The 24,978-nt window shown below is 37.5% G+C and overlaps 3 protein-coding genes across 3 annotated transcripts; 1 reads left to right on the forward strand and 2 right to left on the reverse strand.

The window, feature by feature from the left end:
• Positions 1–682: 682 nt before the first annotated feature.
• On the reverse strand, positions 683–1,266 carry nur (nemuri). The gene has a single exon (XM_017159674.3). The coding sequence runs from the start codon at positions 1,247–1,249 to the stop codon at positions 728–730; it is 522 nt and encodes a 173-aa protein (XP_017015163.2). The 5' UTR covers positions 1,250–1,266; the 3' UTR covers positions 683–727.
• A 14,831-nt stretch (positions 1,267–16,097) lies between these two features.
• LOC108069686 (E3 ubiquitin-protein ligase NRDP1) lies at positions 16,098–17,601 on the forward strand. The gene is made up of 3 exons (XM_070211411.1): positions 16,098–16,224; positions 16,275–16,671; positions 16,729–17,601. The coding sequence occupies exons 2-3, from the start codon at positions 16,303–16,305 to the stop codon at positions 17,356–17,358; spliced, it is 999 nt and encodes a 332-aa protein (XP_070067512.1). The 5' UTR covers positions 16,098–16,224; positions 16,275–16,302; the 3' UTR covers positions 17,359–17,601.
• LOC123003202 (uncharacterized) lies at positions 17,400–24,581 on the reverse strand. The gene is made up of 8 exons (XM_070214316.1): positions 24,527–24,581; positions 24,376–24,449; positions 23,780–24,028; positions 23,573–23,723; positions 23,339–23,514; positions 23,126–23,282; positions 22,840–23,064; positions 17,400–17,491 (listed from the first exon to the last, which is right to left on the reverse strand). Exons 1-8 carry the CDS (start codon positions 24,579–24,581, stop codon positions 17,400–17,402), a joined length of 1,179 nt encoding a protein of 392 aa, XP_070070417.1.
• Between the last annotated feature and the right edge of the window lie 397 nt (positions 24,582–24,978).

The raw sequence follows: 24,978 nt of genomic DNA on the forward strand, positions 1-24,978 counted from the left end.
TACAATAGAGCTTGAGCTATTAAGTAAAGCTTTAATTGCTAAATTAAAAGACTCCAACTAAATAATAAAAAATTTCAAAACAAAAAAATATATATTTATAAAAAAAACTATTTAGGCCAAGGAAATACTATCAGCTCAATATATTAATATTTAGTTATCGTAACTGTGCTACAAGAGCCGATATTTCTAAATACTACCTAATATCAAGTTTTAATGATACATGTTCGTAAGGATTGAAATTTGTAATTTTTCAAGCATTATAGTATTAAAATAAATGATTGATTAAAATTCATGTTGTGTTCTTTAAAAGACTATTAGTCTAATAGTATTAGACAAGCGGTCGGCAGCGCCCTATTAAGTGAGCATAGGGTTTTGTTCTGCCGGCGTGCTGCTCTCACATGTATAACGTAGAACAGGGGTCTGCACACACACATCGATGAGCTGCCCAGTGCAAATTACTCACACAATTATAAAACAAAATGTCAACGTATGTGTGTGCCGACCGCTGTATTAGACTAATACTTAGTCTAATAGTCGATGATTTTGGATAGGTACCTTTATCAGAACTTAAAAGATATTTTTTCAATATCAAGTAATTAATAAGTAATGATAAATAAATTTTATAAAAAAGGAAATCCAGTTGTTTTGATTTTGTTAAAAATTTTATTTATTTGTCTAAATCGAGTCAGTGGATCGGTCAGTTAGTCTTAGCTGGGAGGGGAATTTCTTAGGCCTTGTTGCCCTTGCCGGAACGCCTCTTGATGGAGGTGCGGCGACGGGCACCGGCACGACCGCGACGACCGCCGCGCCTGCGTCCACCACGACGTCCTCCACGGCGAGCAGAGCGGCGTCCACCACGACGACCTCCCCGGCGACCACCGCGGCGTCCTCCACGACGACGACCAGCACGAACGATGCGGCGGGCACGGGCGTCATCCTTGTTGGGCCTCACCACGGTGTCCTTATCCTTGGTGGCGGTGGCGGTGTCCTTGTCCTGTTTGTTCTCGGTGGCCACGGCGCCATCCTCGCTGCGTCCCTCCAGTGCGTTCTTCTGCTCCTGCTCCTGCTCCTGTCGCTCCAGCTCCTTCTCCTGGGCAGCCAGCTCGGTCTCCTCCTGGCTATCCTTCTCGACCAGCTCGATGCCACGGCGGGAGCTCAGAACTCGGCTGCGCTGGGCCGCCGCCTCGGTGGAGACCACCAGGCAGCAGAGGGCCGCCAGGGCAAAGATCAGGGCGTATTTGGCTGACATATTTTGTGGCTCGGAACTCTGAACTCGAACTGTTGCTTGTGGAAGGCCGGAAGTGGTTGTGATGCTTTCTAGGTGTCACCTCCGGTTTTTTATACTCCCTTTGATCGGATCAAGAGCCCCAATAATATCACCTGTTTAAATGTTTTCCCACTGCAAGATGTTGCAGCACTCTCTAATCCAGCTGTGTTTGCCTCCCCCAGCTCCCCCCTTTCGATTCGATTCGATATCGTATCGATGCTGTGCGGCTATTAATTTGATCTTTTGTTTACCCTTTCGCCTTTCAACTGCAGCACATTTTCCGGTTCCTCTGCTTACGCTTCATTTCCTTACAAATTGCTTGCCCTCCGGCTGGCTTTCTCTGAGCGGAGTCCGCAAATAATTGGTTTCTTGCTCCTTTTGGCCAAACGGGAAAAGGGGAAATATCATTTAAAAAGAATAAACGTAAATAATCGAATTGTGCACAAAAGCGTTTTAGCTGCGCTTTCGTTTGATTTAGTCGAGCGATGCGATGGGAGTGGCCCCTTTGGCTGGCTTCCTGGGTAATTCACCAGGATTCCGTCTGTGGTGCTTCCGGGATCTACACTGAGCGCAATGCATACCGTTCTATTTTTATTAAGTTTTTATTTTAAAAGTGTCTCTAAATAATTTGAAATATAAATGATTTAAGCATCATTTTTTTCGACAACAAATAAACTTAAAAACTTAATAACTTAAACACTTAAAATACAAACTTAAAAAAATCATGAATTTCAGATATTCATCATAATTTTATTTGAAAAAAAATCTAAAAAAATGTAAATTTAATAATACCTATTGATAAGTAGATCAGTAATTCCATGTCCCATTCAAATTTCAACATTTTTACATAAAAGTTTCAAAATTTTTTAAAATTAATGTTTAAAAATAAGTGCACCAGAATAATTCAGTAACATTTATTTTGTTCGTTTAGAAAGTGGGGATTTTAAATAAATAGCATGTAGCATGATTTTATATTAATTTTTCATATTTCATAAGTTGTTGAATAAATTATAATAATTTGTCGCAGTGAAATACACAGCCCGCGACTATTAAAAAGTGCAGAGCAAACAGCTTGAAGCGATTTAGTTGCGCGTTTAAATGAATTACAAATTTGCTCTGAGCCCGGAGCCGGTTTTTGTGTGGGAGGAGCAGGATCGCAGGATGGTCGGCCCCTGTGATTCCCGCTCAGCACGCCGTATATATTTATCTTCATACATATATATCGCATATACTTTGGGCAACTTGCCAGCAATCAAACATATTTATTGCGCTTAAACGCTTTGCCAATAATTTCTGCTTCGGCAGCTGTTGGCGGGGCGAAGTCGTGAAGGTGGAGCACGTGCCGCCGGAAATCACGTGGCCGACATTTGTTGAAATGATTTACAATTGTTGATTTCTTTCTTTTGGCCTAAACAGCAGTTGCCTAAACTGAAGCTGAAAAATGTCTCACGAAATTTAATTTGATTAAAGGCTGCGACATCCAGCTAAGGAGTAGCATTCAATTGTGAGCCCTCATTTGAGCCAAGCAACGTAATGGAATTTATTGGTAGATCCTCGTGTCCTATTTGCCGGACATTATTCAGGCGTGCTTGAAAAACTAATTAAAAAGCGCTTAGTATGTGAACAAAGGATTTTCAATTTCAGTCAACAAAAGAGGGCTCGCATGTCCCACTGACTGGGATTGGATATCCTGAGTCCTGCATTGTCTTCATGCTGAGAGGTCCGTTTTCCAGAAATTTCATGGCCATGAATGCAGTGCAGGGAGTGTTTTCCATTGCAAATGCTTAAAGTGTGAGAACAGGCAGCTTTTTAAATTTAAAAAGTTTGTGTAATTACTTATGCAATGCATTGCAATGTTTGGACTTTAATTGCAGAGTAAATATTTTATTAAAACAACAATTTTCTTTATCAAGATTTGTTTTAATGAATAATTTATTTAAATTTTAAAAGTGTATAAAATATTTACAAACATATAAAACTGTTTAAATAATGCTTAATAATTAATATTGCAATTTTTTTATAATTAATAATAATTTATAATGCAAAATAAAACCAGATAACAAACTTGCTTTAATTAAACAGAATTATTTTCTGATACAAAATCTTTAAAGTAAAAAAGAAAGAAAATAAACATGAAAGAAAAGCCTCCTTACAAACTTTATTATACCCGTTACTCGTAGAGTAAAAGGGTATACTAGATTCGTGCAAAAGTATGTAACAGCTAGAAGGAAGCGTTTCCGACCCCATAAAGTATATATATTCTTGATCAGGGTCACTAGCCGAGTCGATCTAGCCATGTCCGTCTGTCCGTCTGTCCGTCTGTCTGTCCGTCTGTCTGTCTGTATGAACGCTGAGATCTCGGAAACTACAAAAGCTAGAAGGTTGAGATTTTCCACACATATTCTTTGGCTTCCTACGCAGCGCAAGTTTATTTTAGCCGAGCGCCACGCCCCCTCTAACGCCCACAATCGCCCATTAACGATTTTAAAATGGGTCCTGCGCCCACATCTTTAAAGATTTCCGAAAAGTAAAAATGCAATTTTGTTGTGTATATTTATACCTATCGAAATGTAGAAGACATTTTTCAAATCGGACCATTCATTAAAAAGTTATACGCAATCAAAATTTCTATATCTATCTCCCTCGCACACAAACCCGACACAGCGTTCGCACTCCCTTTAGCTGAGTGAGGGGTATTAGATAGTCGGGACACCAACCCGACTATAGCGTTCTCTCTTGTTTTAAGTAAAATCTATAAATAAACAGCCAGATCGCAGATCCCCGCATGGCAGACTCAAGCGTGTCTAAGTCGGGGGAATCACTTGCCTGGGGCCACATCCTGACAGCGGAGCTGAGACAGAACTCTTTCGGCCTTTTCAGATTTGCCTAAGTTATTTGACTTTCTCCGGGTGCCTCACAAAGGCCCCGAGCAGCCAAAGGGCAAAAATACTATATGGGCGAGTTGGGGGCGACATTTGCCTGGCCTTCTTTTTCCTGGTGCCTTCTTGTTGCCAAAACATTGGATTCTGGCTTGTGCCATTGTCATGCCCGTCGGTTGCCACTCCTGCCAGGACCTCTCCAGGAGCTGCCGTGTGCAGCTGGGGGCTCGGGAGCGTGTCAGGGTTTGCATTAGAGCCTGACATGCCTCCAGGGACAAAGGCAGCAGTACTACGGAAAAATTACACTTTCAGATTGAAAAACTACAAAATAAATGCTATAATTTATAATAACAATTTATTCATAAATTCTTAAAACATTCTTTAATTTTTATAAATTGCAAAATAATTGCTGTAAAATATTTTAAACTTATGAACATTGAAAAATTACAAATCCACTCTAAAAATATTATAGAGCTTATGAAAATTTAAAAATTGCTAAATTTAAGTTACCATAGGATTAATTTTTGTGTGAACATTGTATAGGCTTTTTAAAACCGAAAATGTAAATCTAGCAAAATAAGAAGAAAAGCGTAAAAAAAATGTTAAAACTATTATATTATACTATCCTTTCAAAACAATATGTATAATATTGTGGACTTATCTGCAATTATTTAAACAAATAAATATATTTTTAATAAAATAAATATAAGTTTTGGAAAATTTTGTTGTTGTCTTGTTCTTACTCAGATCAGATCACAATTTTTTCCAGTGCAGGGCAGACAAGTATGTAAAGGCCATTGATGTGTGCTGGTTGTTGTCTCGACTTGATTGAGTTTTATGCACAGTTTACTCCCCCTTTACTCCTTCCCGTTCCGGAGTGTCGCTTAATAGCCAGCGGGCTAAGCACACGTGCTGTACATCCTTAATTTGGCTGACGAGCTGGGGGTCCTTACCCCCTTAACCCCTAGATTCCATTGCCCCACATTTTTAACCAGTTTTAAAGCAAACAACTGCCGTCGTCTATGTGTGCAGCTTAAACTTGGGAAAGTAAAGTGGATTTCTGCAGCGGCAGCCCACTTATGCGTACTTCTGGCTAAGCATCATGGCTCATTGTTGTCTGCACCGCTCTCTGTTTGGCATTCACCTTTATTTGCTCTGCGATTTATTTATTCAAAAGCACAACAATTTCCCAAATCTCTTTTTTCTATACATATATTGGTGTGTTTATTTATTTATCTGGCTTTTAGCTAAACTTCGAGTCTGGTCTTTTGTGCCAAGTTCCATTTCAATGGGCTCAGCTTGGGACTCGACTCGAGTCGTTCTATCGGTCCATTCATGCTTCGTCTGGCATAATTTCCTTGGTCTTTCACTCCTGACTTGCCAGCTTTTCCTCATTCGGGTGGGCGAGTGCAAGTCATTGCTTCCATTTGACGTCATTATAATTCGGTGGGCAAACATACTTGGATGGGAGGTATATAGTATATAGATAATACCAACGTATTTGTGCTGCTGCTGTAGGAAAGATTCAAAATGTGATTGAAAACATGCAGGAAAGGTGGCCAAAAAGAAGTGCATATTTTATTTAGACGAAGCCTTTCCTGTCGCCAGTTAATCGATATTTTCCTCTTCACTTTCCACTTTTTCTTTTTTTGTCGCTAAGCCTGAGCAACACTTTCAAGTCGGCTTCAATTACACAGCCTTGACAGCACCGCCCCCTTAAAACACCCTTTCCCCGTCAGCTGATAAAGCGAATAAGTGCTTTTCTATTTGCCATCGTCTTTTGTGCAAATTCTCGGCGCTTATGCAAAAGAAGACGTCGCCCATTATGCAAGGTAATCGAAGCGCAAAGACCGTGTTCTTCGCTCAGAATATTCTGCTCTTTTTTTCCACCCGCTGTCATCGAATCGGATAGACTTTTCCTAAGGCACGGGCCAAGGCCAGAGCGCCCTCTGCTGGCCATTTAATGCATAGAAAAATAAAGAGCCAAACGAATTACGCATACGACACCCTGCACATTTCGAATCTAACTCACTGGCCCCTGAAATTAGGCCACAAAAATTATGATTATGATGTGTTCATTGTTTTTATGCGGCGTACTTCTGCGCTTCCGGCAATTTTCCAAATATTCCATACATATATGGGTACGTTTCATCCCAGACACACGTGTAACATGTACTTGCCAAGTGCTTACAAATCGTCTTGACTTTTGCCCTGAGCACCCTGTATTGTTGGGGAATACCGTACCATATAATCTTAAATAAGTTGTAGTGAAAGTAGAATTATATAAAATATTTTTTTTGGTTTTTTGGGGTCCTTTTCTATTAGTTTATATGGTTTATAAATAAATCAATTTTTTAATAAGTTTTTTTTCAATTGAACTAACTAGAATTTTCTTAAACTAGTGCAAATTAAGGGCTTAGAGTTTTGCAAATATTCTGAAAAATTTTGTATAAACCATATAAAAATAATAATAAACCATATAATATAATATAATTTATATTATATTCATATTTGCAATTCAAAGGCTTAGAACTTTACAAACATTATTATTAATTTTTATAATCCGTTTAATAATGGGTATCAACCAGTCGTTCATAATCATCTATACAACTCCGTATGTTGTTTTTGTCTTTTGGCACTCGAGTTTTGTTTACATTTCGTACTGCTAATCACATGCAAATCCTTTTAAGTCGCAATGACTTTGTGACTTGAGCGCATAATAAGCTCATTTGTAATGGAAATAAGTACACACATAGGCATTTGTGAGTGTGAGTGTTTGTGTGGCTCGGTGTGAGTGTGAGTCTGTTTGTGTTTAAAATAGCTGCAGGTTATTTGGCAGAAAACCTTTTCTGCGACTCTGTTGTTGGCATTCACGGGAAGGAAATGAGTGTATGTGTGGAGTTTCTGGCTTTTATTTATGCCCTGAATGAGTGTGCTTTTGCCACCCACCCAAACACACACACACATACTCAGACTGAGGTATAAAAATATGAATCTAATGTTCATTTTATACGCGTAATTTACGCTGCGAGGCATTTTAAGTGAGGCGCGCGAGCTTCATTTGCACTCGCACTCCGCAGGAAACTGATGAGAAACTCCTGCAAAAAGGACTCCAGGACTCCGTGGGATGTGTGTGAATAATGTTTATGACAGGCAGCCATTCTAATTGCACATATGCTTTGGGTCTAACGATTCGCCGACTTAAAGTGACCTACATAGCTTCATAATATTACCCAAATTAAGTACTAAATTTATATTTGTAGTTATTTATATGTTAATTAAATATATTTCTTTATTTATCTGACAATTAGAAATGATAATTTAATTTAATTGCCATTGCTTTTGGGTTGTGGTAAATTTATTAAATGCCCAAAGCGTTACGACTTTTAATTTGAAATATATGATATATTTGCCATCAGCCGAATCCTTTCACACAGTCACCCACATATGTGTGTGGCCACGCCAATTTGCGCAGCTCTTGAAATGCCAGCTAATTTATTAGCAATGCCCGAAGGCAGCACCTTTAAAATGTTGTAATAAATGTCACATACGCCATGGCTGCCAGCCCAGAAAGTTATGGCCACGCATTTGTCACACGCGTTTCGCGGCGGCTAAAAAAGCAGCAAAAATAAAAGAAAAAAGTGTCAGCGCAACTCGAAGAAACACAAAAAAATACGATAAATAAAAATATTTTTAATTAAAATTCCAAATAAAGAAAGCTTACGCTTGAGCATACACAGGAATAACGGAAATGTAATTCTGCAAAACATTATCGTTACTGTTTGGCCCAAAAAAATCCGCATTGAGTTTTAAATAGATAAAAAATGTGGATACTAAAGTACATATTTATAAAAAGTATTTGTATTATTTTTTGTTTTTAAAAATGGCTTTAAAAAATCTGTAATGTTTTATATTGGATGTCCTTGAATGTGAATATATATATTTCATTTCAACCCCTGGAAAACTAGCATTACAAATAATGTTCAAATTCATACCTTAGTGCATGAATTTTACCGCAATTTCATTTATTTCTTCTTCGAAACGTATATGAATCAAAAATTTTGTTCAAATGCCAAATTAAAATGGAATGCGCGAGCGAACCAAGCTGCCAATTATAAACAAGTGAAATTTATGGTCCAAATTTATTTGTTTTCGTTTTCACGTTTTTTGTTTTGTATTGTGCGAATTTAAATGAGCAGCAATTTCTCCAGCACGTTTCGTTCCACTGGCTGAGTTTTTGGGGGGTGGCACAGGCAAAGGGAAAAAGGAAAAATTGCTGCCGTTTTTCTCCGATTGTTGCAGCAGCTGTTGCACTCCGGGCGCTGATTATATAGTTTTCGCTCTCAGATCTCGGATCTCGGACCGTTGTCATAAAAGTCAGTCCCATTCCGACATGCCTTGACCCTTTTTATTTCCGCAGTCGGCTGCTCCGTGGATCCTTTCACACATATGTGCCAGGGCAACATATACAACTTAATCGCAGCATTTTCATAAAATTTTATTGAATTTAAAAACGAAGCCCGGCTACTTGGGCAAATATCATTTATTTTATTGTTCAATTCCGGCGTAACGTATTTCTCCGCAACATGTCCTTTCTTTTCAGGATGTGTGTGTGTGTAGTTTCTGCTTTGATTTCCCGGCCGTCTGCTTTCGAATGGCAGCTGGGCCATAAGAACTAAGGTCCTTCCTTCTTCGCCCCCATCCTTCGGTGTCCGTATCCTCTCCTCTGTTTGTGGCACTTTGGCCCATTCGTAATGAATGTTTATTGCACCGGACATGTACATGTTTTTGCTCTCTGTGCACCCGGCCAACAACTCCTGCCATATCCTATCTCCTCTGCGTCTTGGCTGCTTTTGTGTTTTTCTAGTCGTTTCTGGTCAACAAGACTGCGTAATTGCTTTTGGTTTCTCCTCCTCATGTTCTGGTATTGTTGTCTTAACGATTCTCCGATTCTCCGATGAGGAGTACGTCTTTGGATGGCCAGCGGAAGGCCAACAATTTGTGCGACAACATTTCGGTAGATCTCCGGAGCGATTATGTTTCCTCCAACGAAACAAGTACTTGTGTTTACCTTCATCCAGCCGAATGCTTCATATTGTCAATTGTCTGTACGTTTAGATTTGATAAAAAGAAAGATAGTATAAGTTTAAAGTTACAGGAATTAATATAAATATGTATACACAGAAATCAAAATATAGACAAAATCACCAAAAAATATGTCTAAAAGTATGCAATGAATAATTGATAGTCGTCTTTCCTCGCACTTTTGAGTTTATAAAATATTGCTGCATATTTTTAGACACCTAAGGATAAAATATATTTCTTTTCATATTTAAAACATTTCTGAACTAATTTTTAAAATGCATTCGTTACCCTAAAAGTTCCCCCTTTATTGTTAGACGTTAACATAAACAAGTGCCCAACGACTATCGAGAAAAGCAAACATGTGTAACATTTTAATAATCATAAAAGCAAACACGAAGATCCCAAGTGCCAACAAAAGCGCCCACAACACAATCTAGTTAAATAAGAATAAACGCTGCCACATATTAAAAAGCCAAGCCAACTTGAGGTTCGTCGATAAGGACGACCGTCAAGAAGTTGGAAGAGAAGTAAGTCATTGTTATGCATGACGCCAACTGCCGACTGCGAAAGCCAAAGCCAAGTCGAGGGTTCTGATTTCCATAAACAGCAACAACAAGTGCCGACTGCGTCTGCTGGAAACGGGGAAAATATTAAAGATTCTGGAAACCATAATCTTATTGACGTGATAGGATTACACTTTGCTAAGTGAATTAATAAAGTATGCTGGTTGGGTGAAGGAAGGGAAGGCAAAATGGGAAGTGTGGCCAACTACTTAGGGCGACCCACTCAATATGATATGCACACGATATTATGGTCGAAAAACGGTCGAACGGGGCAGCAGCATAATAAGTGCGGCGGTGGAACGTGGCCTGATTTCGATTCTGATTCCTGACAAGGGATGAGAATAGGAGCCAGGAAACTTTTGTAGCTCTCAACTTTCAGCCAAGTTGCCTACTCAACGTTATTAACATAATTTATCACGACGACAGCGACACCAGCGTCCAATAAGGTAACACTTTTGTTCGCCTCCTTGAAAAGTTTTTTCCCCTTGAAACTTTTCGCCAAACATATTCATTACATAATCATTATGGCCAAGAGAAAATTTCTTTTCCGTCAACGATTTTATTAGCAGCCACCGCTCAAACTCAATCGCCCAGCGTGCTAACGAAATAATTATGTCGTCCGCGCGAAATGATTAATCATTGTTCGATTTGCCTGCCGAAAACTCCTGCAGTCCTCGATTGGAATTGACTTTTTGCGCACCAAAAAAAAAGGATCGAAAATAAATTGGCATTTATTGTGATGACTTGCTGTGTCGACTGCTGGGGGACAGGCCGCAATTTTGACGACTATACATCAAAATGTCCAACAGTTGGCGAGCCCCTGCTGATTGGGCCCCAGGGAGCACTTAATGCCATCGAATTTGATTTTTTCGGGCTAATATTTTGGCATGCGAAAATTAAGTCTGATTTGGGTTGAATGTATTTTAATGGAGCTGGCTACAGAGGCTTAGAAGTCCATTAAATGGACTTTGGTAGTGGTTTAGAAAAATAATAAATACGAACAATTAAAATGTGGTTTGTTATTTTAGACTACCGGTCTGGAAAATGAAATATTTAAATCGAAAATTAAACATTTTAAAATATTTTATGTGGACTTTATCACTGGTTTGCAAAAATGATAAAAGGAATTGATCTCGTGCACAATTAAAATGAGTTTTTTTTTATTTTTAACAAGAGATGAAGGAAAATCAAATATTATAAATGAAATTGAACATTTTAAAATATTCTGGGGCCTAATCTTGTGAACAATTAAAATGTGGTGTCGACAAGCGGTTAATAAAATCGAAAACTTTAAATAACAATTCTATTCATTATTGTTTTTATTAAGTTTTTAGATTTCTATGGTAGTACGAATTCAAAAACTTTTTAGACGTTAACCGCATAATATTTATATCAAAGTACTTTTTGAGTTTCGAGTTTTTCTGTGAACCAAGAACTTTTCCGATTAATTCGGAAGTCAGACCGCTGTGACCTTGACAGAAAGGGCTGGGAATTAATGTCACAGACATTCCAGGGTAGTTCAGTCCTAAAAAGCGCTTAGCCATTCGCTAACAATTCGAAAACTTTTCGGCCAATCCAACTGGGGAGTGTCCTGGCCAAGTTCCTCGAGCCGTTGGCCATTAAAAAGTTGTGTACTTTCGTTTCAATTGCCTGGAACCAGCGAAGTGGTTAAGAAAATTATAAACTATGTGCAAATTTGAACTTCAAAGGGTGGGACAAATGGCAAAAAGTGTTGCAACTGGCAAGTGTTGCAGGCAAAGTCAGTTGCAAGATTCCGAGCAGAAAGTTGGTCGTTTCGATTGTCATTATTTATTTTTGCAGTTGCCAATAAATGCAAATTGCCAGCCAATTATATGGCCAGCTTGGCAGGAGGAATGTTTTCTGGCCAAAGAGCCGTTCGACTTTTGGCCAAAACCAAAAACGAGCCCAAATTTATCCCTCATTTATTGCGTTTTGTTGTCGCCAGCTCGTAATTAATGCAAATTAGATATGGACCTGCGACGAAATGAGTTTTTCATCAAGTCTAACAACTTAATTAGCTCATAAAAATGACGCCCCCAAGCTGTTTAACCCACCCCCACCCCTCGTCGCCTGAATATCACCGTGTTTCTGCGTGTTGCGGCCACTTAAGCGCGGCACAGATTGCTGGGAACCCCAAACCCCCACCCCTGAATCCCTATCTGCTCCCCAGACTCGGTTTCCGTTTCCGGAAATGCCGTTCGTGGGGCCAGGTCGTAGGTCACGGCGTAGGCGCAAAGCTAATTAGTATTAAGTGCTCTTGCGGCACTTGAGGCCGTTCCCTCGCTCGCCGGCATTTCCCGATTTTGTGGCTGTTCTTGTTGCTCCATCGTGGGCCTCATCGTTCTGGATTTTTGTTGTCGCCTCGGGTGTGGCAAAAAAAATATTTTTGTGTGTGCGGTCAGTTGGTAAATTCCAGTAAAACGTTCACAGCAATCATTTTTGAAGCTTTATGATTAGGGCACTCAAAGCGAAGCTCTTTTGGAATGAGCCACGTTCCTCGTCATTCACATATCAAAAGATTGCTTAAATCGATTATAATTATTTGCATGCAGTTAGCTCATAAAATAATTTCTTTAATAATCTGGAATTACCTAAAATCTAAAAATTATTATCTAAAAAAATGTCTGCCCTTACATTTTTAGGTACAATTTTCTAAAATAAGATATAAGGAAACCTACCTTTATTTTACGTAATTTAAGTTTTTCGGTAATTACAGCTTGAAAAAGAAAAAAGGTCATTGCCCTTGGCAATCTCGTACAAGCTAATTTAGTACCGCTTGAGCGGACAATAAAGACAGACGAAGGTCCACGGATGTTTTGCCTAATTTGTGCCCCGGCTGCCACGATGATTTAATGAGATAAGGGATGTGATGATAACACAGGGACATCAGACCACTTAAAAGAAAACTTGATTCCATTGTTTAGTGCATTGCCTTATTTGCGTGCCTTTCTCTTTTCAAACCAAAATATTTAAGCTAAGAAACTAAATTTAAAAAATTGATCAGTTTTTATTTAAAAAGAAATAAAAGATTATTATATTTGGCGAACTATATTTTAGGGCGATTTTTTGGGGTACAGGCCATTGCTTTAGACAATTACCCTTTCTTCCATTCTCCCATCTGCTTTTATTTAACCATTTCAAAATTATGATATTAATTTGTCCAGCCAACTCTGTGCTGGCACCCTGCCGCGTGGCCAGGACCTCACCCTGCCCCATCCCTCGGCTCAGAGGCACGTAGTCGCTTTACTTTAGTTCAACTCATTTCCGCTGCTCACATGACTTTATGCAATAACATCCAAATAAAATTATCTTATCAGCCACTGAAGCATCCTGCGTGTCCTGCGCGTGCAGAGTGTGGGCTAATTTTATTGCATGAAAACTTGTGCTTATTGCGTTCTCCCACCCCCCATCCCCATTCCCCAAGCAATTCCCCTCGCTCCGTGGACCAAAAATTGCACGTTCCGGTCATACAATGCGAACGTGACCGCTTGACCATCGCAGGACCCAGAGATCGGACCCGGCTCTCCTCTCTTCCCGGTGACGATGTCCTGTGACATGTCCCATTTCCATGTAATGGACATGACTTGGGGCCAGGACGCCAGCCCAAGCGGAATTACAGTAATTCATGGTAATTTTTTGTATCTTTCGGGGCGAAGCGTTCGAAACAAGGATGACAATTTGCTTGTTGCTCTAGGAAATGGATCGTTATGTCGGAATAAAAAATAAGCAAAAGCAACATGCCTGCCAGAGCAGTACGAAATATCTATCAAAATTATTTGAACTTAAAAACATATTTAAATATCAGTTTTGAAGTATACATTTATTTTATTGCACCACTGACATTCCCCGTCTATACATGTTAATTAGAATAATTGATTTATATTATTGCAGTTTCAGCTTTAAGCATTGGGCAAACAATCTGAAAAGATTATTATATTACCAATCATTAGTTTTAGAACTTGAAACAAGGTACGTACGACTTTGAGCAGGATGCTTCTTATCCTCTGTCATTAATGATTATCCTCGAAGCTAAGAGAATGTGGTAGCAGGATGCTGACGACTTGAGCACAATGCGGCACGTACTCCTGTTGCAATGAAATGACAACGACGGAAGAACAGCAAATATAAATGCAAATAAACATTGTGTGGCAAGCATTTGTGGCTCGTTACATACCAACACAGAAGCACTCACGTAATGACTGTTTACACGTTGCTAACCTTATTAGTCGGGTATCGTACATAAGTTCACTGAAAAAAACACATACTGGTTGAAACCTCAAAGTACGTTCGTTTTTAACCATACCTCCTTAAAATAAATAATATTTATATTTTTTTAAAAACTCAAAACAAGACCAGTACACACAGAAGAATCGACGTGTGCCCAATGCAAGATAAGCGTGTAACCACGGGCATGCTTTTGTTACTTTGACTTTACAAAAATCACTCCCGTTCTAGAGAAATAAAACTCCCACAGTTCAATAATTGCGTAATTAGAAAAATGCCTTTGAATCAGTTTTAAAAATGTTTTGTTTCTCTCTGTGTATTTTTGTGTGTTGCCAGCATTTATCTGTGTTATGTTTAACTTATTAAATTAGCCTGCTTGAGTGGTTCGTTTTGTGTGCGGTTGATTGTCTCTCTGCTGGATTGTTTTTATCTGAGCCAAGTCAAATGAAAATTGTTGATTATTTTCTAATGCGCTTCATCAGTTCAGAAATATGAAATATTGGCATTGAGCTTCACAAAGCCCGTGCGATGGATAAACGAATCTGCCATAAATTTAATTATTTTGACTAGAATGCGATTCATATAAATAAATTCAACACCATAAGGCTAGAGGAATGCAATAAACACTGGTCAATTGTGATTTATTTCAGAGGTTACTGAAAAAGTGTTAGAAAGAGGAAATTATGGAAAATGCTGAATGCTTAAACGGGAATTTAGAGAAAACCGAAATGCTAGCTCCAACTGACAGTTGCATTTGGAGATAAGCAACTGCAGGTTTTTGGCTTTTCGACCCTCGCAATGCGTAGTAAACTAAAATTGCAATCCAACGAAGAGAACTCGATGCAGTAAACTTGTCACACAAAATGCAAAAAGCCAGACAAAGGCAAATGCCAGTCTAAGGAAAAACATGAAATTTAATATCCAAGCGGATGGCGCAACCAAATGAAATTTAAAACCGAATTTCCAGTCACACATTGTCCTCCTGCCTCATACGTATTTCAAGTTTCAAGTTTGCATCCAGCGTTTGCATAGAGCAGTTGATATAGTGTAAATATTTTGACATGGCAATATGTTGTCACAATCATGCCTGTGTGCTGCCGTCTGACGAGTGTTTGCCCGAAATTCGGCTATTGTCGAGCTGAAGGCTGAAGATGGAAAGTTTATTTGTTTGCCCATGTCCCAGCATTTGCTGTTAATTTGTTAAAATTTCACTTTATAAATAAAATTCAGCTCTTGGCGAGCTGAAACGTGGTCGGCGAAGGTTGGTCGCTCGGCCGGTCGGTCGGCATCATTCCGGTTTGTCCTGCCATAAGTTTTCCAATTTGCATAACTTCCGTAGCAGTTGGGACTATAAATATGCAAAGGGTTTTACGACCGCACTATATGCAAGTGCCTCAAGAAAACGTTTTCTCGGATCTCCCCCTCAAATGGGAGAAAATGGATGGATGGCTCCCGGTTTTCTGTTTGTTGTTTAGTTGGTTTCAGTTGCGCTTGAATTGAAATTGAAGTGTCCTAAGTCGCAAAAGGCTCAATGAAAGCTGTTTGCATAACAGATGAGCCAAAAGCCCTATACTTTTTGATTAAAAAGAAACGGAGATTACAACATTGGCAATATGTGTGCTCTCGATAAAGTCAATAACGGTTGTATGATATAAGTTGATAAATTTTTCACATAAAAAAGGAACGTAATGAATCCAAAGATTTTTTTAAATTTTTATATTTTGGGCTATATTTTTTATTTTATAATATGAAAATATAAAATTTAACAATTAACAATTAAAGTAAATTTAAAAAAAATTAAACTTTGATTTTAATATGAAATAATAATAATATTTCAAAATAAAATATGAAATTCTTTTATTTAATGACGAAAAATATTTAAAGTAAGTATGACTGACACTGTATCTAAAATTTTCTACAACATTCCAAAAATTTTAAAATTAAATCATAAAATAACTTACGTTTTATTTTAATTTAAAAATATTTATTATTTACAATTTTTAAATATTACGCATTTTTAAAACTCTAGGATATATAACGAAATTCTCAAACATAGCAGCCTATTTAAGTTTTAGTAAACCAGATGTCACCCTTGACACTATTCAGCCCTGGCTTATAAAGTACATTTTGATTGGAAAATTATAAAAAGTTATAAAAAGTATCTAAGTTAGTAGGAAACTCATTGGTAAGCAAAGCAAAGTAGCAAAATCTCAATTAACGGTTTAGAAACGCCAGCGACGTCAACCTCGTAATCGAAATCGAAATGGGCTTCGATCTGAACAGCATTGTGGGTCATGTGGACGAGGAGCTGATTTGCCCCATCTGCACGGACGTTCTGGAGGAGCCCGTCCAGTCGTCATGCTGTGAGCACGCCTACTGTCGCGCCTGCATCGACAAGTGGATGCAGCAGAAGCAGATCTGCCCGGTGGACCGCTCTATCCTGCAGCCGCAGCACCTGGTGCCCGTTTCCCGTCTCATGCGCAACATGCTCGCCCGGCTGAAGATCAAGTGCTCCTTCTCGCCGAACGGCTGCGAACAGATGCTGGCGCTCGAGGATTTCCGCAGCCACGTGGTCGCCTGTGAGCACAATCCCAAGGTGGTGGTCGAGTGCAGCAGAGGATGCGGAATGAAGGTGAGTGTCAAAGGATTATATTTTACCCAAGAAATTTATCAAATATCTGTATTGAAGGTGCCCAAGGACGAGATGGCGCACCACAACTGCATCTTCGAGCTGCGCGAGCTGGTGGAGCAGCATGCGAAGGAGATTGCCGAGCTGAAGGAGAAGCAGGCCATCCAGGAGGTGCGCAACCTGAGTCAGCGCCGGGAGATGGAGCTCTTCCAGTACTACATTGCAGCCCTTAGATCTACGAACCCAGTGTTGCGCAACATTGGCGAGCAGTTGGACCGCTTCTCGCTGATGCAGTGGGGCAATGGTTTACCACTGGCCACCGTCCACACGTGGGGCAGTTTGATTTCTACTCCAGACACCCCCATGCATCTTATGGTACGCGATGTTCTGCGCTCCAGCGGCTGCCCGATGCACATGCTCAACCTGATGGTGGACCGCTGCCACGAGGATCGCTGGCCCGAGGGTCTGATGACCCTGGACGTGCGCCGCGAGAACCACCATCGCATGAGCCAGTTTGTGACCCGCCTGGTTCCGGCTCTGGTCACCGGGAAGCCCTGTGTGGTTGTGCTGGCCGGCGACAATACCCACATGCCGGAGAACCTGCGTCCCAGCCTCGGCCTGGTCATGATCTTCGTCGACGGCGTGGACGAGATGCTGCAGGAACCGCTGCCCGACATCGAGTTTGCCTAGGATCTGGGCGGCCTTTTTAGCCGCATCTTCTATATCTAAATTCATTTTGGCAACACGACAAACAGGAAGCCCATCTGGCTGCCCGTTTCCCGCGTTTTTGTCTTTGGAAACGTAGCCACATTCCATTCAATGTCTAAAATTACACGATCGACACGTGTTAATCGTATGTCCAACGGCATTCAGGGATAATATAAAATACGGAGGAAAAAGAATAAATTAGGGGCCTCAGAATTCTTAAAGAAACTCATTTAAATTCTGTGCCAATTCCGATTGGTCATATTGCCATTATTTTTAGTGTTGGTCAGTGGCATTTACTACACACAAAAAAATTTGATTGGTAAAATTGACCAACATTAAAATAGTTACGTGTATTTTGTTTTTGCTTTGGGTTTGTGTCTTTGCTAATTGTGTGTATTTTGTTGTTGTGAAATGACAATTTACTTAGTAGAATTGACAATTTTGCTGGTTGGGGCCTGTTTGACAATTATTACAGTTGATTTTACCAAGTTTTTTTTTTGTGTGTACTACTACAAAACGTTGATATGCTGTTGAGTACAATTTTTAAATTTTAAAAGATTTACCTGTTGGTCCCAAATTAGATTGAGCTGGGTAACTACATTTTACCTATTCCTAATCCCACCTTGTGCTACCTAAGCTACTCCCTATAGGGGTATAAAATAGTTTATATAGCCGAAACCCGTTACCAACCATAAAATCAGCGACAGATGTACATATTCTACAGGTAGCGCTTCGAAAACAATATTTTATGGCGTACCGATTGGTAGTATAAAGAGGACTTGACGGGCTTTAAGATCTCAGTTTTAACTAGGCAGAGCTAAACTGCAGACGTCCAAAGATCCCATTTAAAATCAGCATTTCTCACTTACCATCTTAAATTTATAGATATTTGAAGTCGAATAACAATTTGAAATGCTGCCGCTGGAACCAGAAACTGTGTCTAATTATCCTGCTAATACTTTTGTCACCTCTCCAATCCCAACTAATGATATCTGTGTGAAAAGGAAACGTTCCTTAGACTCAGAAGTTAATTCAAGAACTGCTGTAACTGGGACTAACCCAAATACTTACTTCTTACCCATAAAATGTGATCAGACTACAATAAATTCAATAGAAAACAAATCAAACATCACAACTAACAACAACCAAGTTAAAATCATTCGATCTAAGAAAGATATTAAGATGCTTAAGCTTCAGATGAAGAAACGTAAGCTGGATATCGATCTGTATGAGATACAGGTTCACGAGCGACTCATCCGTTTGCAAATGGAGTCCATCGAACGAATTGCTACACTCATAGAAATTTTTACCCTAAATCGCCCTAAAAAACTGACTTTTCGCCCGTGGATTTAGAAAATCGCCCGTAAATCGTATCCGCTGGCGATTCGCCCGTGGATTTAGAAAAATTTTTCTAAAAAATTCCTATGGAAATTTGGTTTAATTTAGGGTGTTTTTTCTTGAATTGAGAAATATTTTCCTGTTTTTAAGGTGATATGCCCTAATTGTACCAATGGGCTTTCTAATTTCTATCCCATATGCCCTTAAATTTAGAACAATTTTCGTGAATTTAGGGTAAAGAGCCCTAAATATCAGAATTATTATTCTAGATTTGGTTCAGAACTGTCATAATTTAGGGCAAATTTTCTTTCATTTAGGGCCGGTTTCTCGAGTCCCTGTCAAAGTCCCTGATAGCTACCTGTTCGAAAAACTTAAATACCAGATAAACTGTTCGTAAAAGCAAATCCGCTTTCTCGACTACTTCAATTTATCTGAACGAGAAACAATTACAGAGTGCTGTTAACGCACAGAATTGTGCTGTGAAGCGCAAAAAATGGCATGCTTCGATTATTTCATCAGCTGTTTGGGTATAATTTAAAGGAAAAGTCAGCTGTGATTTTGTTTCTTCTTCATAGTTGGCTTTGGGAAATCAGCTGTCAATCTATCGAGCCGAAAACGCTTAACAGGGACTTCGAGTCCCTGTCAAAGTTAGCTCTCACATTTATGCTCGAGAAAGCCAAAATGCCTTAGCAGGGACTTTATCTGTTCGAGAATTGTTAGCCGGCACTCGAGAAACCGGCCCTTAGACAGATTTTCCTCTTTTATTGGTGACTTGCCCTAAATGTGAGATGCGGTTTCCTTAAATTTAGGGACAATTTTCTGAATTCACGGGTAAATCGCCGCCAAAAATAGAATTTATTTCTAAATTTTTTTAAAAATTGGGATTACTTTTATGGTATTTTTTTCTGAATATTAGAAATTATTTTCTTAAAAACAGGTGGATAGCCCTAAAAAATTGGTTTTATTTTTGGATTTTCATAAATTATTTATTATTTTACATTGGTATTGCTTAAATTTATGTATACATTTTTTTAACATAATAAATATTTTTAAATACTATTAGGTACTTATAATATTGCTTAAACTAATAAATATTTAAAGATTAGTTAAAAATAGAATTTAGGTTTAATATACATGTTTTCATTTATTAATTGTGTTTCCGTGGGCGGAAATTTGATGTCATTCAACTTTATCAGGGTATATTCCTTTTTTTTCAAGATTTTATGACATGTAAAATGCTCACTATATTTTGTTTTTAGCTTAGCACATAACATTGAAACTTCGTTTTCAAAGGAACATATTTCATTTATTTCGAATGATATAAAATCTGGTTCGAAGCTGTATATTATAAAATTCTTTTTAAAAATAATATTTTGAAGTTTTACGTAGGTATAACAAGTAACATTTTCTATTTGATCATAAAAGTTACAAAGCTCTTCGAATAATAGGGAATTTGTTCCTAAGCACTTGGATTTGCTGAGTTCTAGTTCCTGGACTTTAAAATTTTGAATATAATTTGCAAAATTAATACACATCTTGTTTGCCAAGGACACAATAATGTTTTTTCGAGAAGTCGTGTTTTTTGCGTATGTTTTTAAGCTTTTGTGTTTGGCTTCAAAAGGAAAAGTCCACAAATACTTAAGGGGTCCAGACTGTTGTATTATATCATAATAATGTAATAAAAAATGATGCTTTGGCTTTAAAGAATCATTAAATAAAATAGGGTATTCCTTATTATGGTATGTTATGATTTCTTTTAAAGATTTTAAATCATTGATGGTATACTGAGAGTATGTAATTATATCAATTAACTTTAGTAAATTTTTCACAAATTTCCAAACCGTATCTTCAATTGGAACTAAGTCCCCTATCATTAATGGAAAATAAGTTACAAATGTGAGAAGCTCACGGGCTGTTGCTTTAATATTAAATTTTTTTAAATGATTCAACTGCAACGGGGGAAAAATATTTCCGATTTCAGCAGTACCGTATTGAAAATTAGTTTTTCGTAAATTTAATGTTTCTAGATCAAATATTTTAGTACCAATGTAATGCATAATAATATGCGGAATATCGTAGCGTAAAATGCCTTCGAATACATCGTGAAATATGTCGACAGAAAAGTTTTTTACTGCTGAAAAATGTTGAAGTTTATTAAAAGCACAATCGGACTTTATTCCTGTTAATTTTGGGTCACTCTGTTCAATATCTTCTCTATAATTCACTTCATTTCGCAAATATTTAAATTTAACATTGTATGCTAATGCAGTTTTTGATTTTGAAAGCTTACAAAACCTGCAAAAAAAACTGCTTGAAAATGAGGTTGTGAATCCCAAAACGCTATTCAGTCCCAAATTGTCGCCTAAAATTAGTCCTAAGACAAAAACTATTTTATGGTGCCTCCCATTTATTTTTACATCCACTCCGTCATTTTCAAGTTCTTGTAGAAGCTTTATAAATTTAAAAAGGCACTTAGAATAACCTAATAACTTAATATCAAATGTCTTAAATAATGCAGCACAAAAGATATTATTTAATTCATTGGGAGCAGTTCAGAAGGACAAATAAACCCCTTGAATAGGGGCACAATGTGGGCCCAATGGATTGTTAACCTCGAAGTCATCAAAGTATAAAAAGTATGGCAAGACAATTTTATCGGAATTAGAGAAGCTTAACTTAATTTGTTTCCATAAATAACCGTTTACGAAATTACAAAAATTCTTTTGACCTTCCCAATAAGCAAGTCTTTTCAAAAAACTGTCAAGTACAGACGGCATTTCAAAAAATTTTTTAAAGTGAAACTTTAAAGGAAAGATTGCCGCTTGTATTTTTTTTGCTTTTAAAGACATTCTGCTTCTAAATCTAATTGGGGATATTCTATTATCAATGGTTATAATAAGCGGATCCTCATATAAATCTTTATCCCTGAGAGTTTTTAATAGATTGTATTCACTGTTACAGTTCCTAAATGGGTTTTGGCAAAAATCTATAATATTATTTAAATCGTGTGGCGTCTTTAGTGAATTTCTAACTTTCCGTAATTCCTTTTCTAACGGGGTTGTGATATATCTTTTAATTTCTTTTTGCAATTTGAAAACTTCTTCGCGTGGAGTTTTTAATATTGAGCATAATTTTAAGGTAAAGTTTTCTGTATTATTTTGGAAATTTACGGTGTTCGGTTTGGAATCATGTGTGTTGACAATCTGATTCTATCTCTTGTTGTGAAGGTTTGTTTACTATCGGAAACTCTAATAATTCTAATTCTTCTTGTTGTAAATTTACTATTGTACTATTGTCGTCTGTATTATTTTTTTGTAAATGTAAACTTTCGTTTTGAATGTGTTTGGCGAGGGACCGTATATTAGAATATGTTTGGGAACAAAACATAAAACCGCAAGGAAGATTGCAAAAAAGTGTAAGCGTATGATATTCATACATATGAGCCATGAATTTAGTTTTGTCAGCAAAATTAAGAAAGCAAATTTTACATTTCAGTTCCATTTTGATACGGATTTGGAATAAAAATATGAAAAACTAAATAGTAAGAAGTAATAGTAAGAAAAAAAGTTTCAAAATTAAATGATTATAAAAAAAACGATATAAAAAACTAAACGTAATGGTAAGAAAAAATAAAACGTAAGGAAAAAAAAAAGAAGTTTCAAAATTAAATGATTAACCTAAGGAAAACTATATAAAAACTAAATGTAATGGTAGAAAAAAAAAATAAATAAATAAAAAAAATAAAAAAGTTTCAAAGTTAACGAAAATTAGCAAAAAATTTAAACCTAATATCTTATAATATAAAAAGAAAATGTAATATATTGAAAATTGAAATATTATAAGAGAAAAGTTCAAATTTAAAAATAAATTACTTTTTTAAATTTTTATAATCATTTATCAGCTCCGAAACAGATTTGTTTTTTATATCTGAGCTAAGCTCAATTTCAAAAATTAGCTTTTGAATAAATGTCCACACCAATTGGCACTCACTAGGATATTTGAGATTTAAAACAAAAAATATCTTGAAGCAAACATCAATACTTGTGAGCAAGTCTGGCATACGGTAGAATATACCGGATAGATAAACAAAAAAATCAGTTAAATTAATTGGGTTAGTTCTGATACAACATACAAAGGGCTGAAGTTTTAGCTTGTCACTGAAACAAGTATCCGTTTGATCCTTTAGAAATGTCTGCAGCTCGCCCAAACTCGCCTTCCACACCATGAATCGGTTTCTCGAGTCGGCGATCGTGAATTTGGCTGCTGGATTATTGGATCCAGGTTTTTTGCATCTGTTTGTTGGAACCAAAACTGCATGTAGGCACATCCATATTAAAGTTGACTTAGTTCCTAAATGAGAAAATAGTTTGCTTTAAAAATGATTTTATAATATCTAAACATAAATAAATACCTTCTGATTGCTGGTCAAAAATTTTCAACAAATTTAAACTTTGTTGCTCTCTGACTTTGGACTTGAGAAGGGGAACAATTTGTATTTTAAAATTATCCCATTTTTCAACCAATTTTCTGCTTTGATGGGGATACAGCAAATCAAAATCGGCCTCAATCTAAAATAAAATTACTTTAAAGATATGGGAAAGTTTGGATTTTAAGGGTAACGAACCAGAGAGTGTCCAAATGATTGCTTTAAAATTGGAAATTCATCCAACACATCGGAGAAATTTGCTTCTGATTTAAGAAAATTAGTCCTCCACATAAAGCTAGAGTTCCAGTGATTCAGAACAGTCTCGAACGGCTCGACATTTAGCTTTAACCAAGTTCTTGCTAACTCGACCTCCTCTGTAAACGCAAAATACTTCTTAAATACATGTATTCGAAAAAGTTAAGTTTCACTTGCCTTCAAGAACATGTGCATTTGGGGAAAGATTTTCTTCGTCCTCAGACCTGACTTTAGGAGCCTTATTGGAAAATTTAGCTTTAAGGTTGTAATAGTTTGAGTAGAGCAGTCCACCTGGCTTTTTGCCTTTGTTTTTAAGAAAATAGGTTTCCTAGGGGAAAAAAACTTCCAATTTAATACTGTTTTTGGAATAAAATAGTTACTTACAGCAGTTTCAGAACTGAATAGATGAGTAATTTGCAAGGCGACGTCTTCTAAGAGTTCCTGCTTGGGTTGAACAGCATTTGCCAGCAAGTACTCTACGATGGAACGGCTCAGCTCCCTTCGCGTCCTGGTATTGAGGGATTTTGTTTCTTCATAGCTATTTATTATAAGCTTTCCCTTCTTGCTGTTTGCCAGAATATTGCTCAATGAAACACCAAATACGGACTTAATACTGTTATCCTGATCCTGATCCTGAAAATTTATGAAATATGTCTAATTTTTAGCTATCTAGATTAATTGTTGCACAGAAATTAAACCAAAATAGATCTTCACTTTACCACAAATCACACACAACTGAAAGTAACTCAAAATTTCAACCCTTATTCTGAAAAACAAATGCGCAGTTTCTTTCTTTGCGGCGCCCACGCGTCGCGACTGCGCAGTTTATTGCCCCTTCGCAACAAAAGGAAAACAAATGCATACACACACATATTTCGACAACCAAAACGTATTTATGTTTGAACTTGCACTGAATCTTTAATACTTACGTTTTTTTGCCATAGCTCTAGTCTTTGAAAAAACTCGACTGCTGGCCCTACCAATTCTACTGGAATTTCACCACGCAGCTGATCCCATTTTAAGTGTTTTAAGGTTTCAAGGTTGAAATGCCGTTCTAATAAACACAATTAAATTGTATCACATTAATTATCTATTTATAAAATACGTACATGTACTACACAATTTACTTACCATTAAAAATATTAATAAAGGCTTCTCCTCCCAAGTCTTTTAGTAGCAGCTCCATGACTTACGTCTAACACTTGTCAAAACTCACAACGCACTAAAATCCATACATACGTAGGTCACACGAAGTGCACACAAATTTCCCGAAAGTTCGTCGAAAAAAGTGCTCCGTCTCACTCTTTCGAGGAGACGGAAACATAACCAAAAACCGCTGCATATCTGGTATCTCTATTTTTATATTTTTCTCTCTTTCTATGCTGACCTGCAGTCCTCAGATTTAAGGCAAATCGCCGTTGTGTTTAGAAAAATTTAGGGCGATTCGCCGTTGGATTTAGAAAAGGTCAAAACGAAGCAAATCGAAAAAAATCGCCCTAAATATTAGAAAAATAGAAAAATTAACCCTAAAAAGATTTTTTTATGGCCACCTGCCTTGAATTTATGGCAAATTTGTCGTGAAA

The sequence above is a fragment of the Drosophila takahashii genome, chromosome 2L (assembly GCF_030179915.1).
Source record: "Drosophila takahashii strain IR98-3 E-12201 chromosome 2L, DtakHiC1v2, whole genome shotgun sequence".
Taxonomy (NCBI): Eukaryota; Metazoa; Arthropoda; class Insecta; order Diptera; family Drosophilidae; genus Drosophila; species Drosophila takahashii.